Here is a 27,093-nt window from a genome sequence, read left to right as displayed (position 1 = left end):
GCTTCCCCCTAGAGTGCAGTACCCGGCTGTGTGATGGAAGCGAAGGTACTGTAACTTTTCAAAATGCTATACTGCATTATATATGTGTGTACGTGTATGTGTGTGTACATGTGTATGTACATGTGTGTGTACGTGTGTCTGCGTGTGTATATGTATTTTACTTTTAATCTCAACCTACTATTCCTGTCCTTTCAGAACTCCTTTTTTAGGACTTGTTTGTAATAGCAGCAAGGACTGCTGCTCCTGTGACAAGCAATCCATGCTCAGATCGCTTTTCAGGAGGCATTTGACAAGTGGTAAAGAGGCAATATGCTGCCTCCCCACCATCTAGTTTAACCCTGTAAAAGGCAGCAGCAATCACCACACCAAAACTGTGTGCAATGCGCATGCAGTTACGGGGTGGTTGTAGTTCAACCCCATTCACCTGGAGGTATACTTCCAGCTGCGGCAACAGCATGTGAATACCTCCAGCTGCAGTTTATGCAGCTAAAAGGAGGAACAGTTGGGGGTGGTAAAATCAGCTTAATTGGTTAAGTGGTAAACAGCTTAAGTTTACCACCCTCCAACCTCACAGGTGAGCAGGCCCTTGGTTCACATCTGTGTGGCTGTGTGTAGGCCAGCCCATTCATTTCAATGGGCTGCCTTATCCGCAGAAATGCAGGGAAAGTAATCCCTGATCTTAGTTTTAAAATTGCACCACAGCAAAAACAGCCCGCGTTTGCCAATGTATGGGAGTACCCCTAAAGAGCAGAACATTTGTCTGCATGTCAGGAATGAGCACAATTTCGCATGCATTCCGCAACACACAATACGTGAACCAAGTTTTGGACAGGGGTGTCTCGTGACTGAAAATACTTTTCAAGGGCTCCCCGATTGGAAAAAGGTGGAGAAACACTGCATTAGACCACAACACATTTTCCCACATGGTTTTGGGAGACTTCAGATGTGTTTTTGCTAAATTTATCCGGCCTTGGATAGTTTTCTTCATAAGAAAAGGCTACCGTCTTGCCACTCTACCCCATAGCCCAGACATAATGAAGAATACGGGAGATTGTTGTCACATGTACCACATAGCCAGTACTTGCCAGATATTCCTGCAGCTCTATTAATGTTGCTGTAGGCCTCTTGGCGGCCTCCCAGACCAGTTGTCTTCTCATCAATTTTGGAGGGACATCCAGTTCTTGGTAATGTCATTGCTGTGCCTTATTTTCTCCACTTGACTGTATTCACTGTGTTCCATGGTATATCTAATGCCTTGGAAATTCTTTTGTACCTTTCTCCCGACTGAGACCTTTTAACAATGAGATCCCTCTGATGCTTTGTAAGCTCTCTGCGGACCAAGAAAATGTCAGGAAAGACCTACTAGAACAGCTGAACTTTATTTGGGGTTAGTCAGAGGCATTTTAAATGATGGCTGGTGTGTACTGACTTTGATTTAACATGATTTTGAATGTGATTGCTTAATTCTGAACACAGCTACGTACCCAGTTATAAGAAGGTGTGCACACTTATGCAACCACATTATTTTAGTGTTTTATGTTTACTTCCCCTCCCTAAAAAATTTTAGTTTGTGTTTCAATTGATTTGTACAGTTTATAGGTCACATTAAAGGTGGAAAAAGTTCTGAAATGATTTAACTTTGTCTCATTTTTTTACATCACAGAAACCTGACATTTTAACAGGGGTGTGTAGACTTTTTATATCCACTGTACATTATGCAGTGCTGTGTTCCGGCAGCAGTATGGTGGACTTCTCGTCTGCAGCTGGAACAAAACAGAAATTGGGTCAAGCACTTCTCAGCCATTTAGAGGAAGTCTTGTATTTTTTTTTCCATGAGTAAAAGGCTTCCTCTGATTGGCAGAGGTGACGAGGCAGGTGGAAGATGTCAGGATCTGCACGTCAGCCAATTAGAGGAAGCCTTGTATTCACTGATAATAATGGTATTCTCTGAAAGGCTGAGAAGCACTCAGCACAACTTGATTTTGGATGGGAACCCTCCCTCAGATACTCCCACACAGTGCTGCACAGTGTATGTAGCTGATGCTATGCACTGTACAGTAGGATGCAACACTGACAGTACAGGCAACCCCAAGTAAAGGAAATAGTTTGTTAGGCCAGCTTCTGTTATTGTGAGAAAACTACAACATATTTAGTCTAAGGTCTTTAAAGATGACAAGCAGCCACACAATGAAGTTAGACGAGAAGCGGTTTGGTTCATGCCAAAAAGGTTTTTTACTGTTAGAGTGGTAACCACAACAACATGGCAGAAGAAAAGGTTTATAGTGGACAAAATCCCTTATTGTAAGTGTAGCTAGGATTCCGCCTGCCTATGGGGGGACACTGACTGGGCATTCAGGCTCAGGCAGTCATATGCTCCTCTGAAAAAGTTTTCCCAGGCTGCTCCATGTGTGGGAGAGAGCTGTCACAGCCAAACTGTGGTGAGAAAGTGCATCTGCTGGATAGCTGGTAGCTGGTCACCCAGCACACTGTTGAAGAAAATAACAACACACATGAAGAGAAAAGTCTTCAAGACAAAAAAATGGATAGAAAAATCTCAGCATGGATTCTTAGATCCCAACTCCTTGAGTCTAGGCACAAAAACTATGTCTGCGTTTGCAAATTAGGAGGTTGGACAACAGCAGGGACTGCCCCTAAATGTTTTTTTGTTCCATGGTCAAAATCTAGACTTTTGATGTATTATTCAGTGAGTGGAAGAGAAATATTTATTACATCAAAAAGCATAGGTGTGCATAATGTTGTCACAAAGAATCACATATTTCAACATATTGTGTTATCCACTGAAACTACCAATTAAGCACTGGGAGCACAGTACTAAACTGTAGGTCATACATAACACTGAGCTGCAAAATATCCCCAAAAGTAAGAGCCTAGTCACATCTGTTTAATTGGGTGTGGTGCATTAACCTTGATACCACCCCCTAACATACACACACATATATAATAGAGAGAGAGATGAATACATAAATATATATTAATATATATACACACACACATTAACCTTGATACCACTCCCTACCACACATACATACAGTATATTAGTGGTGCACCGAAATGAAAATTCTGGTGCCGAAACTGAAAATTCAAAATGCACTTGGTCGAAAACTGAAACGCGCAGTTTTTAAAAATGAATATATATTTTTTGGAAAAAAATACACCATAATCATTTTAAAAAAGGCACTTGCAGGCAAATATGCTACTTGCGTCTTCCCTAATAACTTTGGTGACAAGGCTACTTAGTTATGCACTTTTTATTTCACACTCTCTCAGGAAAATTCATGTTTTCTTCAAGTAAAATGGTCAAATATATCAGAACTACAGGCAGCAGATGTCAGTGCTTAGTCCCTCAGCGGTAAACTGATGGAACATGGGAATTTTAAATGGAGTCCAGTGGCTCTAGTAACTAGGCAGTTTCCGATGCTTGGTCCACATAGCCTACTCAGAATGTGAGTCTTCAGACACAAGGTCATACCTGGGGCGGTGCCACATCTCTGGACCTGGAGGGTGCTCCACAGCTAGCACAGTGCAAATTCCAGGACAGCCTTGCAAAAAAAAAAAAAAAAAAACAGACTCTCCACAAAAGTAGAGAAGAGGTATCCATCTTCCTAGGATAACAGCAAAAAACTGAGGCACGCTGGGACTAAGAAGGGCTATACTGGGCTGACCCACAATTTTTTTTTTTTTTCGTAAGTCTCAAAATCCTTCTGTATGCAGCAATAAAACCCCAACAGTCTTTGAATTCCTGTATCTCCCAATGAATGAGAAAAGGTTTGTTTTTGCTAGTTTACATGCGTTTCGTTTTATTTTAGAGGTTTACAGTGGTTCTGTTTTTGTTCAAAATGCAAGTTTGAGAGACCCTTTCCAACAAAGCTACACCTGTGCTGGGATTTATATAAAGACCATTACCTATTGACAGTCTAGTTCCATTAACCATTAGCCGCCCGGCCAATGGCCGTTTGGCGGCTTCAGAAGTGTCTCTCCATTCCGGGTGCACGCCATTTGGCGTGCTCCCGCACATGCGCCGTTTGCGCTAATGCAGAGCGGCGCAGCAGTGCGATCTGTCACCGGCCGTGCACCTCGGACACGGCCAATGACAGATCCGAGTACCGGCTCCCGTTGCTGGTACCATGTGACCTGCTGTGACCAATCACAGCAGGTCACATGACAGTTGTATACAATGGATGGCTTCATTCATGATGCCATCCATTGTATACTAGTGCCTAGCTGTGAATGGTCACAGCTAATCACATGCACATGTCATGTGATTAGCTGTGACCAAATCACAGCTAAGCACAAAAAAAAAAAAAAAAAAAAAGCTGAATGAATCGATTTCATTCAGGTAAATGCTTGCTTATAGCAAAGTAATTCTTTGCTATAAGCAAATTGTGTAAAAAAAAAAAAAAAAAAAAAAAAAAAAAAAAATACTTATCACTTCCCCAAAGTAGTACAATGTTACTATGGTAACATTGTACTACTCTGGTCATAGTAAAATATGAAAAAAAAAATCTTAAAAAAATTAAAAAAAAGTAATAAAAAATTAAATATAATAAAAAAATTAAAAAATATATATATTTTTTTTTTTCATACTGTCACCAGTCAGTGTCCCTGTTCACCGCCATGCCAGTTATATGATGACGCTGTACTGCACTGGTGACAGTATGTAAAATAAAAAAAATAGTGAAAATAATTTTTTTAATTTTTTCATTTTCCGAAAAATTATGACAAAAAAATACAACTTCAAAAAACTCGCCATGCCTCTTATGAAGTACGTCGGACTGTCTACTCTGCAAAAAGGGGTCATTTGGGGATATCTGTACTATTCTGACATTCTTGGACCTCAAGAAATTAGATTGTCTGTCAGTACTTCAGGATTGATCAATATTCAGATCTATACCATAGTTTGTGAACTCTATAACTTTCCTACAAACTAAAAAATACATCCTAATTTGGGTTATTTTCACCAAAGAAATGTAGCAGAATACATCTCGGCCTAAATTTATGAAGAACAATTATTTATTTGTAAACTTTTATAACAGAAACAAAGAAAAATGTTTTTTTCAAAATTTTTGGTCTTTTTTTGTTAATTTAGCAAAAAATAAAAACCGCAGCGATGATTAAATACCACCAAAAGAAAGCTCTAGTTGTGTGAAGAAAATTATAACATTTTAGTTTGGGTACAGTGTTGTATGACCGCGCAATTGTCATTCAAAGTGTGAGAGCGCTGAAACCTGAAAAATGGCCTGGGCAGGAAGGTGTAAAATTGCACGGTATTGAAACGGTTAATTATAGCCCTTCTTTAAGTCAATGTTATCCAGGAGAAACAGGAACATTCAACTCGCTCTTCCACGGACCTATACATAAAGCGGTTGCTTAGTTGTGCCCCAGTAGTTAAATGAGTTGTGCAAGCTCCATGGATCAAGAGATCTACAAATACCAATTTAGATGTGTGAGCAGGCAGCCAAAGAAAACTAAACTGTCCAATGAAAAGGAACAGTCTGAGCTGGCAGATATTGAGCTATGTGAACTCAAATCACAGAAAAGAAGCACAAATCTTCTTCAAGTCTATTTAACCTGTTCATGGACAAAATAAAGCCCTCTTCCTATTCATAAATCTGCTGTAAACAACTATTCCTTCATCATTAAGCAAAGGAATCAGAAAAAGAAGCAGGTAATATTTTAAATAAAAGTAAATAACACAAATAGACCATGACAACATGGTAAGTGTGTGCATAGTTTTCACTTGTAGCTAACTGTACTACAAAATTGATAATTCTCTGTGTTATATTCAGTAAGATCTATCTAGAATGTTGTAAAGCTGACCTACAGACAGATATTTAACCGGTTACGGACCGCAGAACGTGCTCTCCTGCACGCCCCCGGCGATCTCCGTGATCGCTGTGTCCTATGGACACAGCTGATCACGTGATGTGGTAAAAGGCCAATCACAGCGGCTTTTTACCACATGATCAGCCATATCCAATGACACGCTGATCACAGGGAAATACAATTGCCGGTTCTCGGCTGCACTTTCCTCACGCTATCAGAACGTGGGGAAAGTACTGCCGAGAACCGGCAGTTGTCAGAGCAGGGATCGGCACCAATCATAAGGGCACTGATAGTCAGTGCCCTGATGATCGGTGCCCAGCAGTGCCGCCCACCAGTGCCACCCACCAGTGCCCAGCAGTGCCACCCACCTGTGTCACCCACCTGTGCCCATCAGTGCCACCCATCAATGCAGTCCAGCAGTGCTGCCAGTCAGTGGCCAGCAGTTGCGCCAGTGCCCAGCAGTGCCGCCAGTCAGTGCCGCCTATCAGTGCCGACTGACAGTACCCATCATCAGTGCCATATCAGTTCCAAATATCAGTGCCGCCTATCCGTGCCACCTCATCAGTGCCGCCTATCAGTGCCCATTAGTGCAGCCTCATCAACGCACATCAGTAAAGGAGAAAAATTACCTGTTTGCAAAATTTTATAATAGCAACAAAGAAACCTTTTTTTTTTTTTCAAATTGTTTGCTTTTTTTTTTTTGTTTATAGCGCAAAAAATAAAACCCCCAGCAGCAAGTAAATACCACCAAAAGAAAGCTCTATTTGTGAGAAAAAAAATTATAAAAATTTCATATGGGTACAATGTTGCATGACCACGCAATTGTCATTCAAAGTGCGACAGCACTGAAAGCTGAAAATTGGCTTTGCAAGGAAGGGGGTATAAGTGCCCGGTAGGCAAGTGGTTAAAGACCCTCCAGTTATGCATTTATTTAACCACTTAAGAACAGAATGCCCGCCAGTCATGTACTGCAGATGGGTGGTCTGTACAGGCATAGCAACGTACCTGTACGTCGCTGGCCTCTTCCGGGTACAGGGTGCACATGCACCCCCACCCACAGACTATTGCTCTGTTTAGACAGGATTTTTAGCAGGTCCTGGCCAATGATTCAGGGCCGGGACATGCTGATTGGCTGTGTCCAATCACAGCCCAGACCCTGTGTTGAAAGTCAACTGTGGCTGTTTAAATTGCAATTAGTGTCAAATATTCAATGAGTTTGTTAGCTCTCACATGGATGCACTGTGTAGGCTAGATATTAAGCCATGGGACACAGCTGATGACATATCACTACACCGGCCCATTGCCAGTGTCATGTGTCAGTGTCATGATGAGTGCCGCTGCATCTTGGTTCTGCCCTGCTCCGTTCTAACCGGGGAGAGATGTGGGTTGCACTTACCTCTCCTCCTACAGGAGGGAGGCACGGCCGCGCAGTGATGCCTTGGCGCATGTACAGTGTTAGTGGCCGCACTGCTTGATGGACCAAGCTGGGCTGCTTTTAGGTTTGGCTACACGGTGAGGGGAGAAGGCTATGCATGGAATTGGTTTCAGGGCCTGCAGGCTACACATAAAATGGGTGTCATGGTCCGCAGGCTATACATAAAATGGGTGTCAGGGGGGTTGTGACACACATCCTATGTACAGCCTGTGCACCTGACACCCAACCCTTGAACAGCCTGTGTGCCTGACACCCATCCCATACACTGCTTGCATACCTGATACCCATCCTATGCCCAGCCTGTGCACCTAACACCCATCCCAAGCCCAGCCTACGCACCTCACACCCATCCTATGCACAGCCTGCACACCTGACACCCTGACATGCAATCTGATTTTACAATTTCCTTCAGATTTTTCAAAACTATGTAATAGGGGAACCACCTGAACAATCCATTCAATTTGTATTAAATCAGGCAGGCCCTTGCACTATATAATGTATATTATATGGGGCGTGCTTGTTGGAGCCCAACCTCTGTAGCTGTAAGATAAAGGTGCCAGATGGATATCAGGGATGGATGGATGGATGGGAGCAGTAACACGGAGGCAGCTCTTCTTAGAGTGGAAGCAAGGCTATAATGCAGTAACAAGAAAGAGAGAGAAAGGTGCCTCTAAGTGTAGTATTGACAATTTATTAAGTAAACAATGGAAAATTTGCACTTACAAGATAAATGGTTAAAAAGACTCATCGTGTGATTAAATCCAGGTGGGACATCCAGCCGTCCAGCAGCAAACTATGCCTATAGGATCAGGAAGTAGAGTCCAGGATGTGCCTGTGCATCAAAAATGATGCTTGGAGAGCAGAGTCAGATGTGGCAGGTGAAGGGGGCAGTAATGCATTTCAGAGCATGCTCAATAGGCTCCTTCTTCAGACCTGAGCCCCAGTAGAACCCTGACATTTTTATAGTGTGAAGGGAATGGGAGGGAGGCAAGTAATTCCTGGGTCCTAAGGACCTACATGTTTTCCTGCATCATACAGGAATTAATAGAAGTATAAAAAAGATATAGAAACAGAAATAAAAACACACAAGAGAATAGCTCTAATGCTTTTGGGTTAAAAGTGTGTATGTATACATACATATAATAACATATCTAAAAAATGGCATATTCGATAGAAGGGAAATAGAAAATGACAATTAAATCTAAAAATAAATGGAACAATGGAGGTGAAAAGAATAATAATGAATAAATCAATGAGGTAATGAAAAAGGTAGATAATTGTACCATAAATAAAAAATTAATAGAAATAAATATAAAAGCAAAATAAAAACGCATTTTAATAAAAATGCATTTTAATAAATGGGCTTGCTATAATAATATGTGAATTTTATGTATCTCCTTATTATCCCTTTGTGATGTACTAAAAGGCATCGTAGTTAAGTGAGAGAGGGATAAGGAAGGGATATACCTAAATTAGTTGGAAAAAGTACAAACAGCTGTATAAGGATATTGTGTTGATATTTATAACCACCATTTGGAAGGAAGCAAATGTCTCTATAAAATGGAGCTTATTTCAAGCTCTTCATTTAGGCCACCAGGGGATAACACATCCAAGGTGTAGATCCAAAAAGTTTCCCTCTGACAGACGCAAAAAACGCTCTGCCAGAGGGAGGTCCTGTTGCATTCCTTCAATGATCCACACACTAAGACCGTCAGTGGATTTTTCGTGGCATTCAAGGAAATGTCTGGGTACACTATGCTGATCTTTTCCTTCCTCTATAAGGTGACGGTGCTCACCAAAACATTTACGAAGGGTACGTGTGTTTCTACCCACATAGTTCAGACCACAAGGACAAATTAGACAATAGACCACGTATTCAGAAGAGCATGTGTAAAATTCCTTAATCTGATATGATATCCCTTTAACAGTGAACTCCTTTTGTCCATGAGGAATAAACTGGTATGTCTTACATAAGGGTTTTTTGCACTTATACATACCAACAATAGGGGAAAGGGTGAGAGGAACTGTGTTCTCTCTTAGTTTTAAGTTTGCTGGGTGCTATTTTCCCTTTTAAGTTGGGAGCTTTCCTGTATGAAAACTTGGGTTGTTGTGGTAAAAGTGATTTGAAGTAAGGGTCTTGGTGCAAGATGGGCCAGTGTTTCCGTATAGTATATTCCATTTGCTTATGATGACTATGGAACTGAGTGACAAATCTAATCTGTGATGGCATATTGTCAGTAGGATGTTCTGATGTTGTAGGGCCATTGGTATAAAGTGTGTGGGCTTCTTCTACAATATCCAAAGGGTAGCCCTTCTAGATAAATTTATTTTTAAGTATTGTACCATGTGAAATGTAGTCAGATTGCTGGGTGCAGTTATGGCACAATCGACAAAATTGGCTTTTAGTAATGTTTCTAAGCCAACGTGGGTGGTGGCAACTCTTACAGGTGAAACTCGAAAAATTAGAATATCGTGCAAAAGTTCATTTATTTCAGTAATGCAACTTAAAAGGTGAAACTAATATATGAGATAGACTCATTACATGCAAAGCAAGATAGTTCAAGCCGTGATTTGTCATAATTGTGATGATTATGGCTTACAGCTCATGAAAACCCTAAATCCACAATCTCAGAAAATTAGAATATTACATGCAATCAATAAAACAAGGATTGAACATAGAACAATATCGGACCTCTGAAAAGTATAAGCATGCATATGTACTCAGTACTTGGATTGGGCCACTTTTGCAGCAATTACTGCCTCAATGCGGCATGGCATGGAAGCTATCAGCCTGTGGCACTGCTGAGGTGTTATGGAAGACCAGGATGCTTCAATTGCGGCCTTCAGCTCTTCTGCATTGTTCGGTCTCATGTCTCTCATCTTTCTCTTGGCAATGCCCCATAGATTCTCTATGGGGTTCAGGTCAGGCGAGTTTGCTGGCCAATCAAGCACAGTAATCCCACGGTCATTGAACCAGGTTTTGGTGCTTTTGGCAGTGTAGGCAGGTGCTAAGTCCTACTGGAAAATGAAGTCACCATCCCCATAAAGCTCGTCTGCGGAAGGAAGCATGAAGTGCTCCAAAATCTCCTGGTAGACGGCTGCGTTGACCCTGAAGCACAGTGGACCAAACACCAGCAGATGACACAGCTCCCCAAATCAACACAGACTGTGGAAACTTCACACTGGACTTGAAGCATCTTGCAGTGTGTGCCTCTCCATTCTTCCTCCATACTCTGGGTCCTTGGTTTCCAAATGAGATGCAAAAGTTGCTCTCATCAGAAAAGAGGACTTTGGACCACTGAGCAATAGACCAGGTCTGTTTTTCTTTAGCCCAGGTAAGACGCTTCTGATGTTGTTTGTTGTTCAGGAGTGGCTTGACAAGAGGAATACGACATGTCCAGGATCCATCTGTGTGTGGTGGCTCTTGATGCACTAACTCCAGCCTCAGTCCACTCCTTGTGAAAGTCCCCAACACTTTTGAATGGCCTTTTCCTGACAATCCTCTGCAGGCCACGGTCATCCCTGCTGCTTGTGCACCTTTTTCTTCCACACTTTTCCCTTCCACATAACTTTCTATTAATGTGCTTTCATGAAGCACTTTGGGAACATCCAACTTCTTTAGCAATTACCTTTTGAGGCTTTCCCTCCTTATGGAGGGTGTCAATGATGGTTTTCTGCACAACTGTCAGGTCAGCAGTATTTCCCATGATTGTGATTCCTACTGAACCAGACTGGGAGACCATTTAAAGGCTCAGGAACCCTTTGCAGATGTTATGGCTTAATTAGCGGATTAGAGTGGGACACTTTGAGCCTAGAATATTGCACCTTTTCACAATATTCTAATTTTCTGAGATTGTGGATTTGGGGTTTTCATGAGCTGTAAGCCATAATCATCACAATTATGACAAATCATGGCTTGAACTATCTTGTTTTGCATGTAATGAGTCTATCTCAGTGGTCGGCAAGCTGCGGCTCGCGAGCCACATGCGGCTCTTTACACACTTTAATGCGGCTCTTCTGTGTGCCGGGCGCCCGCTCCCCTCCCTCCTCTCGGGCGGCCGCCCCAAAAGTCAGGACTCTGCAGCTAGCCCAGCAATGGGCAAACTACAGCCCGGCGGACCTTTTAATCCGGCCCGCGGAGCGTGATCCAAAAAAAAGAAAAAAAAACAGCCAGGGCAGCGCGCTCAAATGCAATGATTGGCCAGTCTCGCTGCCACTCACATCCTGATAGCCAGTGATTGGCTGTCAGGATGTGTGTAGGCGGGGCAGCGTGACGAACGTGAGAGGAGCTAGGCTCCTCTCACAGTCCGCCCTGAAGACCGGAACGGCGCGGGAACATGGCGAGAAGAACGCGTGGAGCAAAGGTAAGTGAATTGACACAGGGGGACTTGGCTTACTACTTGCTACTTACTTACTACTACTATATGAGGGATGAATTAATAGGGGGGATGAATTACTATAGGGGGGATGAATTACTATAGGGGGGATTGAATTACTATATGGGGGATGAATTACTATATGGGGGGTGAATTACTATATGGGGGGTGAATTACTATATGGGGATGAATTACTATGGGGGATGAATTACTATAAAAACTTATTGAAACTAAAAACAGTGTACCATCCTATGTATTTTCAGTTTTAAAAATGTGGCTCTCAAAATAAATTTCAATCATGGTTTTGGCGAGATTTGGCTCAGTTGAAAAAAAGGTTGCCCACCACTGGTCTCATTTATTAGCTTCACTTTTTAAGTTGCATTACTGAAATAAATGAACTTTTGCACAATATTCTAATTTTTCGAGTTTCACCTGTATTGTGTAAAAAAAAAAGTTTCCGGCTGTGGGTTTGGTGTAGTTCCTGGCATGGATCTGATTGTTGCTGTGATAAATATCAAGAAAGGCTAGGTAGTCTTTGTGGACTACATGGGTAAATGCCAGGCCCATATCATTGATATTACAGTAGGATACAAAATCCTGTATGTCAGTAATGTTCCCATCCCAAATAATTATAATATCGTCAACGTAGTGTCAGGGCAGGGCTGTGGAACGGACAGGTAGGCCTAGTGGCAGGGTAACACACTGGCTGACGACAACCACCACCAACAGACCGAAGTCCCTCAGGGCGCGGAGTCTAAGTCCCAGGCTGCCCTTCACCAGGGCCCCTGATGGTGGGGATGGACTTGACGCAGCCAGGAACCAGGTCGCGGCCCCCGAGACACCCCGGCTGCGGTAATGGCCGCCGCCAATGGCGTGTAGCTGGTGAGAATGACAATAGCGTAGTCAGGCAAGCTGGGTCAACAACAACGGGACAAAACAGTACAGAACAGTAGACAGAGAATCACAGGTCACGGGCCGGGTTCAGCAACGGAAGGTCATATCAAAGGAAAACACAGAGAATGGTCTTAGTCACAAGCCGAGTCAAATACCAGAAGAGTCACGAGCATATACACAGAGCTGTAGCAAGACAAAGACACAAGACACAAGTGCAAAGAGCATGTGCGGATCACAGGCTTATATGTACTCAGCCACACCCCTCTGGGGGATGGACCTCAGAGACCTGAAGGCATAAAAGCTTCCCACCATGCTCAGCATAAATCCAAGATGGATGCCAGCACATGGAGTAACATAACCTCTGGGAAAAGGTAGGACCTTGACACGTAGCGACTGTAATACACAATGTGGGATAGGTATGGGTTGTTATGCCAGATATAAAGATGTTCCCAGTGGTCCATAGTGAGATTGGCATATGAAGGGGGCAAAATTAGCTCCCATCGCTGTGCCTTGTAGCTGCAAGTAGAAATCTCTATCAAACTGAAAATAATTATGAGTAAGGCAAAATAGTGTAGCATTGAGAACAAATGTGGCCTGTCTAGGGTTAATGGTAGCATCCTCTGATAAAAAATGTTGTATGGCCCGTATGCAAACATGGTGGGGTATAGATGTATAAAGAGAGGAGACATCAAGGGACAGCCAAAGATATGTAGGTTCCCATCGATAGGTATGCAGTAGTTCTAATAAGTGTATACCATCTCTGATAAATGATTGCAGATTTTGGGCTAACGGTTGTAAGAAGAAATCTACATATTGTGAGAAGCCGCTAGAGACACTGTTCACGGCGACCACTATGGGTATGCACCTTGGGCAAATAATAGAAATATGGCGTGTGGTAAAATTGTTGGATCAAAAATGATATTTCCATTTTAGAAATAATACCATCATTAAATGCTTGGGTGGCTAATTGTTTGGCCACGATACTGAATGTAAGGAATGGATCACTTTTTAATTTAGTATATTTGTCTGTATCTGATAGTAGTCTATACGCTTCCAAAAGATAGTCATTACGGTTTAATAAGACTATACTAACTCCTTTATCAGCAGGTTTTATAATTAGATTGTCGTAGGTGGTGAGTAGTTTAAGAGCTTTTTGTTCATCCCTTGTGAGGTTGTGTTGTCAGTACTTATTTTTCTTAGTGTTGTTACACATAGAAATGAGGTCGGAATAGACAATTCGATAAAATGTTTCCAAGCATGGACCTTTGTACTGTGTTGGGTAGAAGCTAGATTTGGGTCTCAGTGTGGTTTGTCTCATAACTGGAGAGGATAGAAGATGTTGTGTAAAGGACAGCCTCCGGTTCTGATAGATGATTATATTCAGAATTCTTGGAATATAGTTCTTGTAATATAGTTAAGGCTGTTTGGTCATCGACAGAGATGTTTGGGCTAGTGTCATTGTCGTCATCAATCTCATAGTCAGGCCTCTTTTCACAGACTTTATGCTGAAGTATCTTTTTAAAGTGAGATTGCGTACAAATCTGTTGAGGTCCTTGAACAATACAAACGGGTTGGGTGGAATGGTAGGGGCGAAGGATAGTCCCCGACTCAATAGAGTGGTCTCCAGGGAAGATAAAAGATGGTCGGATAAATTGAAAATCTTTACCGTAGGCGCTGTTTTCTGAGGATGAGGGCTGGGACCTACCTCCCCTTCCCCCCTTTCCTATTTTGTATTATGGGTGGTCTTGGTAGAAGGGGAAGGCTTTGCACTAAAAAAAGATACCGAAGATGTACTAGTGCCAATGGGAGTAGTGAAGTCCCCATATTGTAAAGGGCAGCATAAGGTGGTGTTAGAATTATCAAACGACAAGTTAGGATTACTACATTCATGTACCTGCGTGTTTAAATGCGGTGGTGGAGCATCTAAAAGTATATCAAGTGCAGGAGGAATCAAAGTAGTAGTATTGGTCTTATCTATATTGGAAGAGCCTAGATGTGAATTACTGGGGGAACATGAAGGTTGGGAAACTGGAGCAACTGTTAGGATGGGTATGAGATGCAATGCAAGAATTGGTGGAACCATTGTAGCTGGGTACATGGGAGGTGTGTGGATGTATAGCAGACTGGATATGTAAACCTGCATTGGAGTGAGCTACTAGTGTGGTATTGGGATCGGTGTGTCTAGAGGGGAATGAATGTCCTTGTTTAACCTTAGTAGAGGAGTTTTTATAGGAGGGGTAGTGGGAAGAATGAGTAGACAGTATATCCTCAGGAAACCGGATGGACATTAGAGATGGGATATCATTGTGTCGCTTACATTTCCATTAAAAAACTTTATTATAATTGTAATCATCCAAATCAAGGCGAAACTTGCCAACTTTCATTTTAATTAATCTTCTTTGTATTTAGTGACTTTAAGGGTCTATACACTTCTTTGATCTATAAGGATTTGTATCCATTTTGTGCTACAGAACTCTGAAATGGAGAGCCATTCTTTAGTGTGTTCAGTATCTAGAAAGGTACACTCTTTTAGGATTCTAAGTCCTCTGGGTGTAATATGAGAAGAGAGATACCGTATTTTTTCGCTCCATAAGATGCAGTTTTTCCCCCCCAAAAAAGGGGGGAAAATGTCAGTGCAACTTATGGAGCGAATGTAAAGCGGCCAGCCTGGTATTTCTGCTGCCACCATGTCAGAATATCGGGCCGGCCGCTCAGCTCTTCACTCCTGCAGGACCTTACCAGTTCCTCACTCCACCGCTGCAGTCTTCCGCGGCGGCTTCTGTGACAGCCGGGTGCCCACTGCGCATGCGCAGGAAGCGCCGCGCTTTGTGAATGGTCCGGTGTCTTCTGGGACACGACAGGTCGCAGAAGGCTCTGGGCCATTCACAAAGCGCAGCACTTCTCGCGCATGCGCAGTGGGCACCCGGCTGTCACAGAAGCCGCCGCGGGAAGAAGGAAGGACAACTCCGCGGAAGCCTCTGGTCATCCCCTGTACTGTGTCCGCAGTCTCTGGTCATCCCCTGTACTGTGTCCGCAGTCTCTGGTCATCCCCTGTACTGTGTCCGCAGTCTCTGGTCATCCCCTGTACTGTGTCCGCAGTCTCTGGTCATCCCCTGTACTGTGTCCGCAGTCTCTGGTCATCCCCTGTACTGTGTCTGCAGTCCATTGGTTCAGAATATTTTTTTTCTTGTTTTTCTTCTCTAAAACCTAGGTGCGTCTTATGGTCAGGTGCGTCTTATGGAGCAAAAAATACGGTAATTGGATAGAAAGAATTTATCCCACCATTGAGTGTTAGCTAGGTGGACAATCTTTTCTAACTTTTTGAAAGAATAACATTACTTATTATAGCTTGGGTGTAAAAACATAGGAGTGAACAGTGTGTTGGGGAATATGGAAAAAAATGTTTCTAGAGCAGAGTATTTAAGTGATTCAATTTCCATAAATAATTCCATAATTAAAAAAAAAAAAAAAAAGGAAACAATGCAATAATGTAATTATGTAAGAAAAATACAATGATGTAATTTGTGGCAAATAAAAGCATATAAATAACCATAAAAGGTCAAAAGTCCATATATTCTATATATTAGAATAGTCCATATGTATCAGTCCATGTAGGCACCAGTATGGAGATTGGAAACAACAGTGCTGCAGCCTAAAAAGCTCCAAAACAACCAGAAAATGTATATTATATAGGGCGCGCTTGTTGGAGCCCAACCTCTGTAGCTGTAAGATAAAGCTGCCACATGGATATCATGGATGGATGGGAGCAGTAACACTGAGGCAGCTCTTCTTAGAATGGAAGCAAGGCTCTAATGCAGTAACAAGAAAAAGAGAGGAAGGCGCCTCTAAGTGCAGTATTGACAATTTATTAGGTAAACAATGGAAAATTTGCACTTACAAGATAAACGGTTAAACAATCGACAATCTGATTATAAACCTGCTGATAAAGGAGGTAGTATAGTCTTATTAAACCGTAATGACTATCTTTTGGAAGGGCATAGACTACTATCAGATACAGACACGTATACTAAATTAAAAAGTGATCCACTCTTTACATTCAGTATCAAGGCCAAACAATTAGCCACCCAAGCATTTAATGATGGTATTATTTCTAAAATGGAAATATCATTTTTGATCCGACAGTTTTACCACGCGCCATATTTCTATTTGCCCAAGGTGCATACAAATACTACCAATCCTCCTGGCCGACCCATAGTGGCCGCCGTAAACAGTGTCTCTAGCGGCTTCTCACAATATGTAGATTTCTTCTTACAACCGTTAGCCCAAAATCTGCAATCATTTATCAGAGATGGTAAACACTTATTAGAACTACTGCATACCTATCGATGGGAACCTACATATCTTTGGCTGTCCCTTGATGTCTCCTCTCTTTATACATCTATACCCCACCATGTTTGCATACGGGCCATACAACATTTTTTATCAGAGGATGCTACCATTAACCCTAGACAGGCCACATTTGTTCTCAATGCTACACTATTTTGCCTTACTCATAATTATTTTCAGTTTGATAGAGATTTCTACTTGCAGCTACAAGGCACAGCGATGGGAGCCAATTTTGCCCTTTCATATGCCAATTTCACTATGGGCCACTGGGAACATCTTTATATCTGGCATAGCAACCCAAACCTATCCCACATTGTGTATTACGGTCGCTACGTTGACGATATTATAATTATTTGGGATGGGAACATTACTGACATTCAGGATTTTGTATCCTACTGTAATATCAATGATATGGGCTTGGCATTTACACATGTAGTCGAAAAAGCCCACCTAGCTTTTCTTGATCTTGATATTTATCACAGCAACAATCAGATCCATGCCAGGAACTACACCAAACCCACAGCCGGAAACTCTTTTTTACACTATAAGAGTTGCCACCACCTACGTTGGCTTAGAAACATTCCTAAAAGCCAATTTTGTCAATTGTGCCATAACTGCACCCAGCAATCTGACTACATTTCACATGGTACAATACTTAAAAATACATTTATCTAGAAGGGCTACCCTTTGGATATTGTAGAAGAAACCCACACACTTTATACCAATGGCCCTACAACATCAAAACATCCTACTGACAATATGCCATCACAGATTAGATTTGTCACTCAGTTCCATAGTCATCATAAGCAAATGGAATATACTATACAGAAACACTTGCCAATCTTGCACCAAGACCCTTCAAATCACTTTTACCACAACAACCCAAGTTTTCATACAGGAAAGCTCTCAACTGAAAAGGGAAAATAGCACCCAGCAAACTTAAAACTAAGAGAAAGAACACAGTTCCTCTCACCCTTTCCCCTATTGTTGGTATGTATAAGTGCAAAAAACCCTTATGTAAGACATGCCAGTTTATTCCTCATGGACAAATGGAGTTCACTGTTAAAGGGATATCATATCAGATTAAGGAATTTTACACATGCTCTTCTGAATACGTGGTCTATTGTCTAATTTGTCCTTGTGGTCTGAACTATGTGGGTAGAAACACACATACCCTTCGTAAACGTTTTAGTGAGCACCGTCGCCTTATAGAGGATGGTAAAGATCAGCATAGCGTACCCAGACATTTCCTTGAATGTCACGAAAAATCCACTGACGGTCTTAGTGTGTGGATCATTGAAGGAATGCCAGGGGACCTCCCTCTGGCAGAGCGTTTTTTGCGTCTCTGTCAGAGGGAAACTTTTTGGATTTACACCTTGGATGTGTTATCCCCTGGTGGCCTAAATGAAGAGCTTGAAATAAGCTCCATTTTATAGAGACATTTGCTTCCTTCCAAATGGTGGTTATAAATATCAAAACAATATCCTTATACAGCTGTTTGTACTTTTTCCAACTAATTTAGGTATATCCCTTCCTTATCCCTCTCTCACTCAAATACGATCCCTTTTAGTACATCACAAAGGGATAATAAGGAGATACATAAAATTCACATACTATTATAGCAAGCACATTTATTAAAATGCGTTTTTATTCAAATGCGTTTTTATTTTGCGTTTATATTTATTTCTATTCATTTTTTATTTATGGTATAATTATCTACCTTTTTCATTACCTCATTGATTTATTCATTATTATTAATATTTATTTTCACCTCCAATGTTCCATTTATTTTTAGATTTGTCATTTTCTATTTCCTCAGGTCTGAAGAAGGAGCCTATTGAGCATGCGCCAAAATGCATTACCGCCCCCTTCACCTGCCACATCTGACTCTGCTCTCCAAGCATCATTTTTGATGCACAGGCACATCCTGGACTCTACTTCCTGATCCTATAGGCATAGTTTGCTGCTGGACGGCTGGATGTCCCACCTGGATCTAATCACCACACAAGGAGTCTTTTTAACCGTTTATCTTGTAAGTGCAAATTGTCCATTGTTTACTTATTAAATTGTCAATACTGCACTTAGAGGAGCCTTCCTCTCTTTTCCTTGCACTATATAGTTGTTGGTAGATCTAAAAGAGATGGCCATCTTAAAAGATAAAGTAGGAAAGCGGTTGGTGTGACAAACGCGGTGCCCAACCCGATGCCGCTAGAAGTGATGTTTACAATTGTGCATATAGTTCTAGCTGCCTCTTTCTCTGGCTCTACTGGTTTTTTTGACATGGCATTTTTCATGAAAGATAATGTCTGCCTATACATATTTTTATCTGACTTGCCCACATTTTATCAGGTTTAATTCAAGGTGGAACTGTACAGCACTGACTACAGAAGATGAATATAAATCAATTACCAATAGGGCAGTGTGGTCTTGACATTGCTGCCTGTGTACTGTTCTTTTCCTGTTTCGGTATCGATACCCTCTGCTTTGCACCACAGTTTGTTCCTCCTTCTTGCTCTCTTTACAGGTCATCAAGATGTTCTTGGCATGATCCTGACTTGGAAAAACTTAGCAAAAGAAAAACAAAACAGCTAAGTTTAGAAATGCAAACTAAACAATGATACAGGAGAACTCTAAACCAAAATAAAAGTGAAAAAAGCTTTTTACAAAAAAGAAAAACAACTCAGATTTACTGACTTGTCAAACACACACTAAAATAATGCCATAAGTCTCAATAGCTATTGATCTGAAAAATAAAACATTAATGTAGAGAAAACAAAATCACTAGCAATGCAATAAGTTGGGTAATGTATTAGAGCCCAGTGAGGTGTGCTTGTATTAGCTCCCTGCAGTGTTATTCATTGTCAGTGGCTCCCCAACACAAGCCACAGCACATGGTAATGCATTTTTACTTTGTGGTGTGCTCTGTCAGAAAAATTGGAGAATATCCATTTTTTTGTTCTTAGTTGAGTCGCTTAGCCTTGTTTCCATGTCCTATGCATGAAAACATAGAAACTGGGGTGCAGAAAAATGGCAGCAGTTGCTCTGCTCTGAGTCAAAATTTTAAATATTTGGCTTTATCAGGAGGCAGTTTGTTCGTGAAGGGCTAGAGAGCAGTACAATAAGGAGTGTCTGCAGATGACTGAAGCATTGTGGAGGTTCCATGCAAGTTTGGGGCTGAATTTCTGAAAATGGAGTTGGAGATTTGCTCAGGATCAATGATGTCCTCAATACTGGGAAATACAGATAGATGCTTATCTATCATGCCATAGAATTGGTGTGATTGGCCTCAAATATATTCTGCAGCAGGACAACGACCCAAAACATACAATGTAATAAAGAACTATCTTCAGTATAAAGAACAAGGAGTCCTGGAAGTGATGGCTTGGTCTGTCTGGGATTACATGAAGAGACAGAAGGATTTGAGGCAGCCTACATCCACAGGAGATCTGTGGTTAGTCCACCAAGATATTTGGAACAGCCTACCTGCCAAGTTCATGCAAAAACTGCGTACAAGTGTACCTAAAAGAATTGATGCTGTTTTGAAGGCAAAGGGTGGTCACACCAAATATTAACTTGATTTCGATTCTGCTCATTTACTTTCCATTTTGTTGATTAAAAAAAAAAAAGCTATTAACTATTCTATTAACACTTCTATTTCTGAAAACATTCTTCATTTTTTCACACCTGCCTAAAACTTTTCCATATTACTGTATGTGAACAAGTATGAGAAGTATGAGCTATCCTATGCAGCTGTTGAAAAAAAAACCAAAAAAAAAAAAAACACCTTAGAAACAAAATAAAATGTACATTTTAATAGTGAGTGCTTAAAGCAGAACTAAATTCCCCAATGCTTTACAGCCAAGGAAGCTGCCATCTTATCCTCTGTTTGGTCTGCAGCTGCCATGATGCTGCACATGTGAATATAAGTGACACCAGCCATTAGACAGCTTAACTGTTTTCGTTGGGAGCTGGAATAAGCACACTAGTAACTTCTTTATTCGTTCTCACCCTACTTATCCCACCGCACTTTTAACAGCATTTACAATTCTTCCTCATCCTCTCCTTTTCCTTTCTCCATTGGGGTTCCCCAAGGTTCTGTTCTTAGACCTCTCCTATTCTCAATCGACACCTCCTCCCTTTGCCATCGGATAGCCTCCCATCGCTTTCAATATTATTTCTATGTTGATGGCACCCAAATCTATCTCTTTACCCCTCGGCTCACAACATCAGTCTCCTCATGCATCACTAAATTACTGACCAACATAGACTGGATGTCACACCACTTCCTCAAACTTAATCTATCCAAAATTGAGCTCTTAATATTTCCAACCCCATATGCCACTTCCCCTGACTTTTCCTGAGAGGCTCTGCAGCTTATGCATGTATTTGCAAATGTGTGCAAACTAAACCCCTGTTTTTAACACAAACTGTTAGACAGGACAAATCAGTTGGTTGCAGGCTGGTCGGTAAGCTGAGCTAGGAATTTTCTCTTCGATTGTTTGACATGCGTCGCCCTTCCATGTGCTCCTTGCTGTGCAGGCCAATTATGGATTAGGGCAGTAGCCATTTGTTTGTACTGTAAATTTAGGTAATGCCTATACATACTGTGACGGAGGGTAGGCAGGACAGAACACACAAGGAAGATGGCAAACATTTAAAGCTTTATTAAACAGACAACAGTCACTCAATGGGAAGTAGTGCAGAGAGAGAGCCCAAAATACTTTGTAATCCAGCCCCGGGGGGCAAAGTTAAAGTCTCTACAGCAGTTTGTAATCTAACATGGAGGTAGGAGGCAGTTCATAAACAGTTTAGATAACACAGGGGAAGCATACACTCATGCAGAGCTGATGTGGTAGTCTCAGGCAGAGCTGATGTGGCTTCTGGGGTCCCCCTTACTCCAATGGGGCTCAGGCAAAGTCTGGCCACTAGAGTCCCGCCGCAGCTGGGATCTCTCAGTGGCTGCACAGCAGAATGGATCGTCGGGAGAGACCAGCACTGACCTCTTAAACCCCAGGGCAGGAAGAGAGGTGGAGGGGGGTCATTAGCAGGATGACAATGGAGGGGATGCCTTGATTGAATTAGGGAACATTTGGCAAGAAAGGCACTAATTGCATTGAAGATGGGAAGCACTTCCTCTGGCACAGAAAGTAAGGCATTAATTAGGGATGTACATTTGGGATGACAATGGAGGGGATGCCTTGATTGAGTTTGTGGACATTTGGATGACAATGGAGGGGATGCCTTGATTGAATTAGGGAACATATGGCAAGAAAGGCACTAATTGCATTGGAGATGGGAAGCACTTCCTCCGGCACAAAAAGTAAGGCATTAATTAGGGATGTACTACATTTGGGCACAAGACAGGATGGACAGGAAATACAGTAATTGAATTTGTAGCTGTAAACAGGATGACAGTGGGGAGAATACATTAATTGAATTTGGGAACCTTTTGGCCGGAGGAGGGTGGGGGAGGCGCGTTAATTACAGCTAGGAGCCTTTGGCACACATGAGTAGAATACTAACTGGAAGATGCACTTCCTCTGGACACAAGGGATTAATAACTGGAACTGGCAGAGAACCCATATCGTGACACATACTATTTCAAAAAATGCAGAACCAAACAATATGCATGCATATTTCCTATATATTCTAGAACCTATAGTCTTTTCAGATTGTCAAAATCCTTCTCAAGTCAATGAACACTCTTTGCTGTCACTTCATATAGTTTGTTTTCTATCAATCAATGCAAAAATTCCTCTGAATTAGGGAACATATGGCAAGAAAGGCACTAATTGCATTGGAGATGGGAAGCACTTCCTCCGGCACAAAAAGTAAGGCATTAATTAGGGATGTACTACATTTGGGCACAAGACAGGATGGACAGGAAATACAGTAATTGAATTTGTAGCTGTAAACAGGATGACAGTGGGGAGAATACATTAATTGAATTTGGGAACCTTTTGGCCGGAGGAGGGTGGGGGAGGCGCGTTAATTACAGCTAGGAGCCTTTGGCACACATGAGTAGAATACTAACTGGAAGATGCACTTCCTCTGGACACAAGGGATTAATAACTGGAACTGGCAGAGAACCCATATCGTGACACATACTATTTCAAAAAATGCAGAACCAAACAATATGCATGCATATTTCCTATATATTCTAGAACCTATAGTCTTTTCAGATTGTCAAAATCCTTCTCAAGTCAATGAACACTCTTTGCTGTCACTTCATATAGTTTGTTTTCTATCAATCAATGCAAAAATTCCTCTGAATGGCTGAAAAGAAGATTGTGACATCATCTGCCCACCTCTCAGTCTCAGCCAATCAAAGAAAGCTTTGCATTTACTATTAGACATGCAAGCTGCCTATGAATGGCTGAGGGCTGCTCAGTCTGACTATTTTGTTTCGGGTGTAAGACAGGAAGGTCTCACCTCACATCTGGAACACAGTGCTGTAAGCTGTACGTAGCTGAAGCTACATACAGTTTATACAGCACAGTCAGTGTGCTCATCTTTTAAAGGAAATAGTTTGCTCAAGTCACCTTTGTCCTAACAAACTATTTAAAGTGATGGTAAAGCTGGATATCAGTTTAAGTCAGGGGTGCTCAAGCTTTTGAAGAGCGAGGGCCACTTAAGTGATTTGGTAACTGGTAACGGGCCACAATGAAATTAAATGGTTCAGAATTTAAATTTTTTTATTTTGAATAGCATAATGAACATTTTCCTCCTGCAGCCGCTAAATGCTGGTAAAGGGAGAGGAGGAGAAGCCAGCTTTCAGTGGTTGCAGGAGTAAAATAGAGGGAACAGTTCCTGTATATGCTGCCCCCCCCTGCTCAAGAGTAAAACAGAGTGTGACTGGGAGGCCCCTCAGATGCTACACCAGTAGTTGAGTGGGGTGGTAAAAACACGTATCAACTATGGGGTTTTACACCCCCAAACTGAAAATGTAAATGAGTCCTTACTGTCCTAAGCCTCCTATAAGGCAGCTTTCACACTGCTGCGCTATGGTTTACCAGCAGCGCAGGTGCACCTACAGCTTTCCTGTGGGTTAGCCAAGCTTTGCCATAGACTTTTATTATATCTTGCAGGTGTGGTGCACTTTCAAAAAGCACACCAAACCCACAGGATATAAAAGAAGTCTATGGCTCAATGCAGCAAACCCACAGCTGCACTATGCTGCAAGCCACGGATCAGTGTGAATAGTTGTTAACCCTTTTATTGGAGCTAATACACCCACTGCAAATGTGCAGTGTATGTGATGTTTAACACACTGACCTTCTATTCCTCTTCCAACGTCTGCTGGCATCGTTCTTCAGGTTGCTAGAAAGGTCCAAGGTGAAGTGCACTTGGTATCATTCTACCTGGGGCAGGAGCCAGTGCTACAAAAGGAAGCATCAGCTTATGTGGCTCCTGCTCCCTCTGCCTGCTTCCCCCGCTGCCAGCTTGATACACTCTGATACTCTGAGATGTCGGTTTGGCAAGCCCAGATCTCGATCAATGGGTTGCCGACCCCGGGCATGCATTTTAAACCACAAGATGAGCATCCCTGGTTTAAGTATATGACACACTCAGGCGAAGGAAACAAATTATTCATTGTTTATATGGATAGGAACAATCTACTTGGCCTAAGTAGAACCTGTCCCCTGTCAGCATGCTGTAGAGTGGGGCCCTTGCGCTTTGTCATGAAGCAGTGATATCTTTGCAAAGGTGCATGCACCAGCAATTATTTGCAGCACTATTTCTCAGCGTGCTACTGTTACAACAAAAGTAATCAGAACATGTTATACAAACAAAGCCAATACATACATTTGTATCCAGAATCTAGTTCAAAAGCATTGATAATCTTCATCAAGCCATCAATCAGCAGTTTGAACCTGGGGCTTTCCTGTAGACTTCTACAAAATAACGTGAACAAAGTTGAGAAGAGGAGTTAAAGCCACAACAATTTAAAACAAGCTAAAAACAGAATATACAAAGGGTGAGTGTGTTAGAGGAGATCTGTGGAGATAGCATGTACTCTCTCTTAAAACATCAGCACTGTAATAGCAATGCAAACAATAGTTTTGAGAATCCAATATAAACTTATATGAAAAATCTCCTTTCATGTTGTGAGTTCTGCCTGTCTGCTGGTCATCTCTTTCCACAAATTCCATGGATTGCTTTGCAGTTTCTGTTCTGCTGTTTGCTTTCCATTTCTAAGGACTACATATCCCATAGTACCGTTCTGCCTGCAAGCTGTGATTCGTGTACCGACTCTGCCTCCTGAAACTCCTCCTCTCAGCTCCTCTGTAGTTCAGAAGGCAGACTCTGTGAAATATGTTACACAGCAGTGCCTACTCACAGAGCATAGTGACTATGTGTCACAGAATTCAAGGCAGTAAAATGTGTGGAGGTGTTCACAAAGTTTACAAACTTCAAGATCATTCAGATTAATAGGAAAAGGCTGGAAATAATTGAAATAAAATGTTGAAATTAATGTATGATTTTACATTTTATCCACAGATAATCTTTAAAAAGGATTAACACAAACACTAGAGCAAACAAATGGGTATAATTTTTTAAAGTCAGATTATCCATACATTGATTTCTATTTATTTTGGTTTCCTGTACTTGGGACATCATAATTCACAATCATTCTTTGCTTCAATAAATAAATCCATTCATAGGCGTTATTAATAAAATACAAATTTAATTAGAAACAGTGACCGTAAAACATTGTTTCCCAGTGGAAAAAAAAAGATGAAACTTGACCAATTACATTGAACAACTTACATTTGCTACTATTTATTGAAACTTATGTTGAGAGAAATATGGTGGATGCAATTACCAAAATAGTAGAATTAGCCGACTATCATTCTCATCTAATTTCTAATTACTATCTTTTCAAATCACCTTCGAAACATGAAGAGCTAATGAGTAAAAATACTAAGATAACTTTAGAAATTCTAGTCTGTCATGACGTGACTGAGGTATTTGCTGTGATTTTTATCACCCATGTAATAGGTGTCAGTGAACATGAACACTTTACAACCAGCTTTTATCGTTAATTCCTCATATACTTATGCACAGAGAGGAAAGGGGACATGCATTCATTAGCATCTGGGTGGATTTCCCAAGTGCTAAATAGCTAGCTCTTATACTCTTTATCATCAGTGATAATGAACCCTAGATGTGCACGCCAAATTTGCAGTAATAATATGCAGTGTATAACTTAGCTAAATGTTTATAATATTATATTAAAAGGACATATAAAGACTCATTTAAACTTCTCCAATGTGCTGCACGTTGTAGCAATCGTGCACACAGAGATGGATGCAAACCTCCATTTTGGCAAAGGCCTCCATCTTCTATCATTTTCTACTCCCAAATCAGCTTCCCTCATTCCCCCTCCCTCTCTGTTGAGTGACATGTGGTCCCTGGATGCGGAGTTCAAAAAGGCATCAAGGCACAGCGGGAGAGCTCATGGCTATAAACCCCAATTAGCCTGGCCCCCGTATGTCTGCGAGACTCTTGCTTGGAAAGAGATCGTAAAGCCATAAACCAAGCCCTCACTGAGCTTCAAAGACATTCCAGATAAACCGTAAACCAGAGATCACATTCAAGATCCATCTGGGAATATGAAAGACTTACATAAAAACCAGGCATATATTCAGACTGGTCACTTTAATACAAGTCGTCTGATATATTACACCCCCTAGCTGACACAAACAGGAGAGCAGAAAATGATATCTCCTTAACCATCCCAGCAGGTATGTCATATTTCATATCTAGATGTTCAGCAGATGATTCAGCGTATGAATCTACCCGTGGATAGAATGTTACATGTACCTAGGAAAAGTTATTGACCATAGTATAATTTGTGAGGGATTTGGTCATAGCCTGAGCTCCCTGTCTACAACACCCCTCCCAAAATGAGGCGATTGGTTCTCTGCTTTAAAGGAGACACCCTGCTGAGTTCCTAGAAACAGGCTGTTATGCTTGGAGCTAAGCGAATTTGAACTAAGTTGAAGATTCTCCCTTTTAACATCGGAACTAACTTTGGGAGATAAGGCACCCTTTTGGCTCAGGAAACTTGATCTGCTTAAACCAGGACATTTGGCAAGTACTTTACCTCTCTAAATTTCTGTTATCTCTTTGCTGTGCTATTGTTCTCTGTGTATATAAAATATTTACAGAAAAAGATGAAGCCTATATATA

General features: G+C 41.5%; 1 protein-coding gene across 1 annotated transcript in view; it reads right to left on the bottom strand.

The window, feature by feature from the left end:
* Positions 1 to 27,093, bottom strand: part of LOC149437125 (uncharacterized) — a gene marked incomplete at its 3' end in the record, with an annotated part of 130,153 nt that overhangs the window by 82,692 nt on the left and 20,368 nt on the right. Inside the window, exons 5-6 of the mRNA XM_089661097.1 lie at positions 24,703 to 24,791; positions 19,306 to 19,460 (exon numbers count right to left, since the gene is read on the bottom strand). Coding sequence (XP_089517223.1) covers positions 19,306 to 19,460; positions 24,703 to 24,791 — 244 coding nt within the window. The remainder of the gene's footprint in view (positions 1 to 19,305; positions 19,461 to 24,702; positions 24,792 to 27,093) is intronic.

This window comes from Staurois parvus, unplaced genomic scaffold (assembly GCF_062004578.1).
Source record: "Staurois parvus isolate SC_StPar_1 unplaced genomic scaffold, SC_StPar_1.0 ptg001309l, whole genome shotgun sequence".
NCBI classification, from domain to species: Eukaryota; Metazoa; Chordata; class Amphibia; order Anura; family Ranidae; genus Staurois; species Staurois parvus.
The sequence above is the reverse complement of the archived record's forward strand: the minus strand, read 5'-3'. Positions and strand labels throughout refer to the sequence as shown.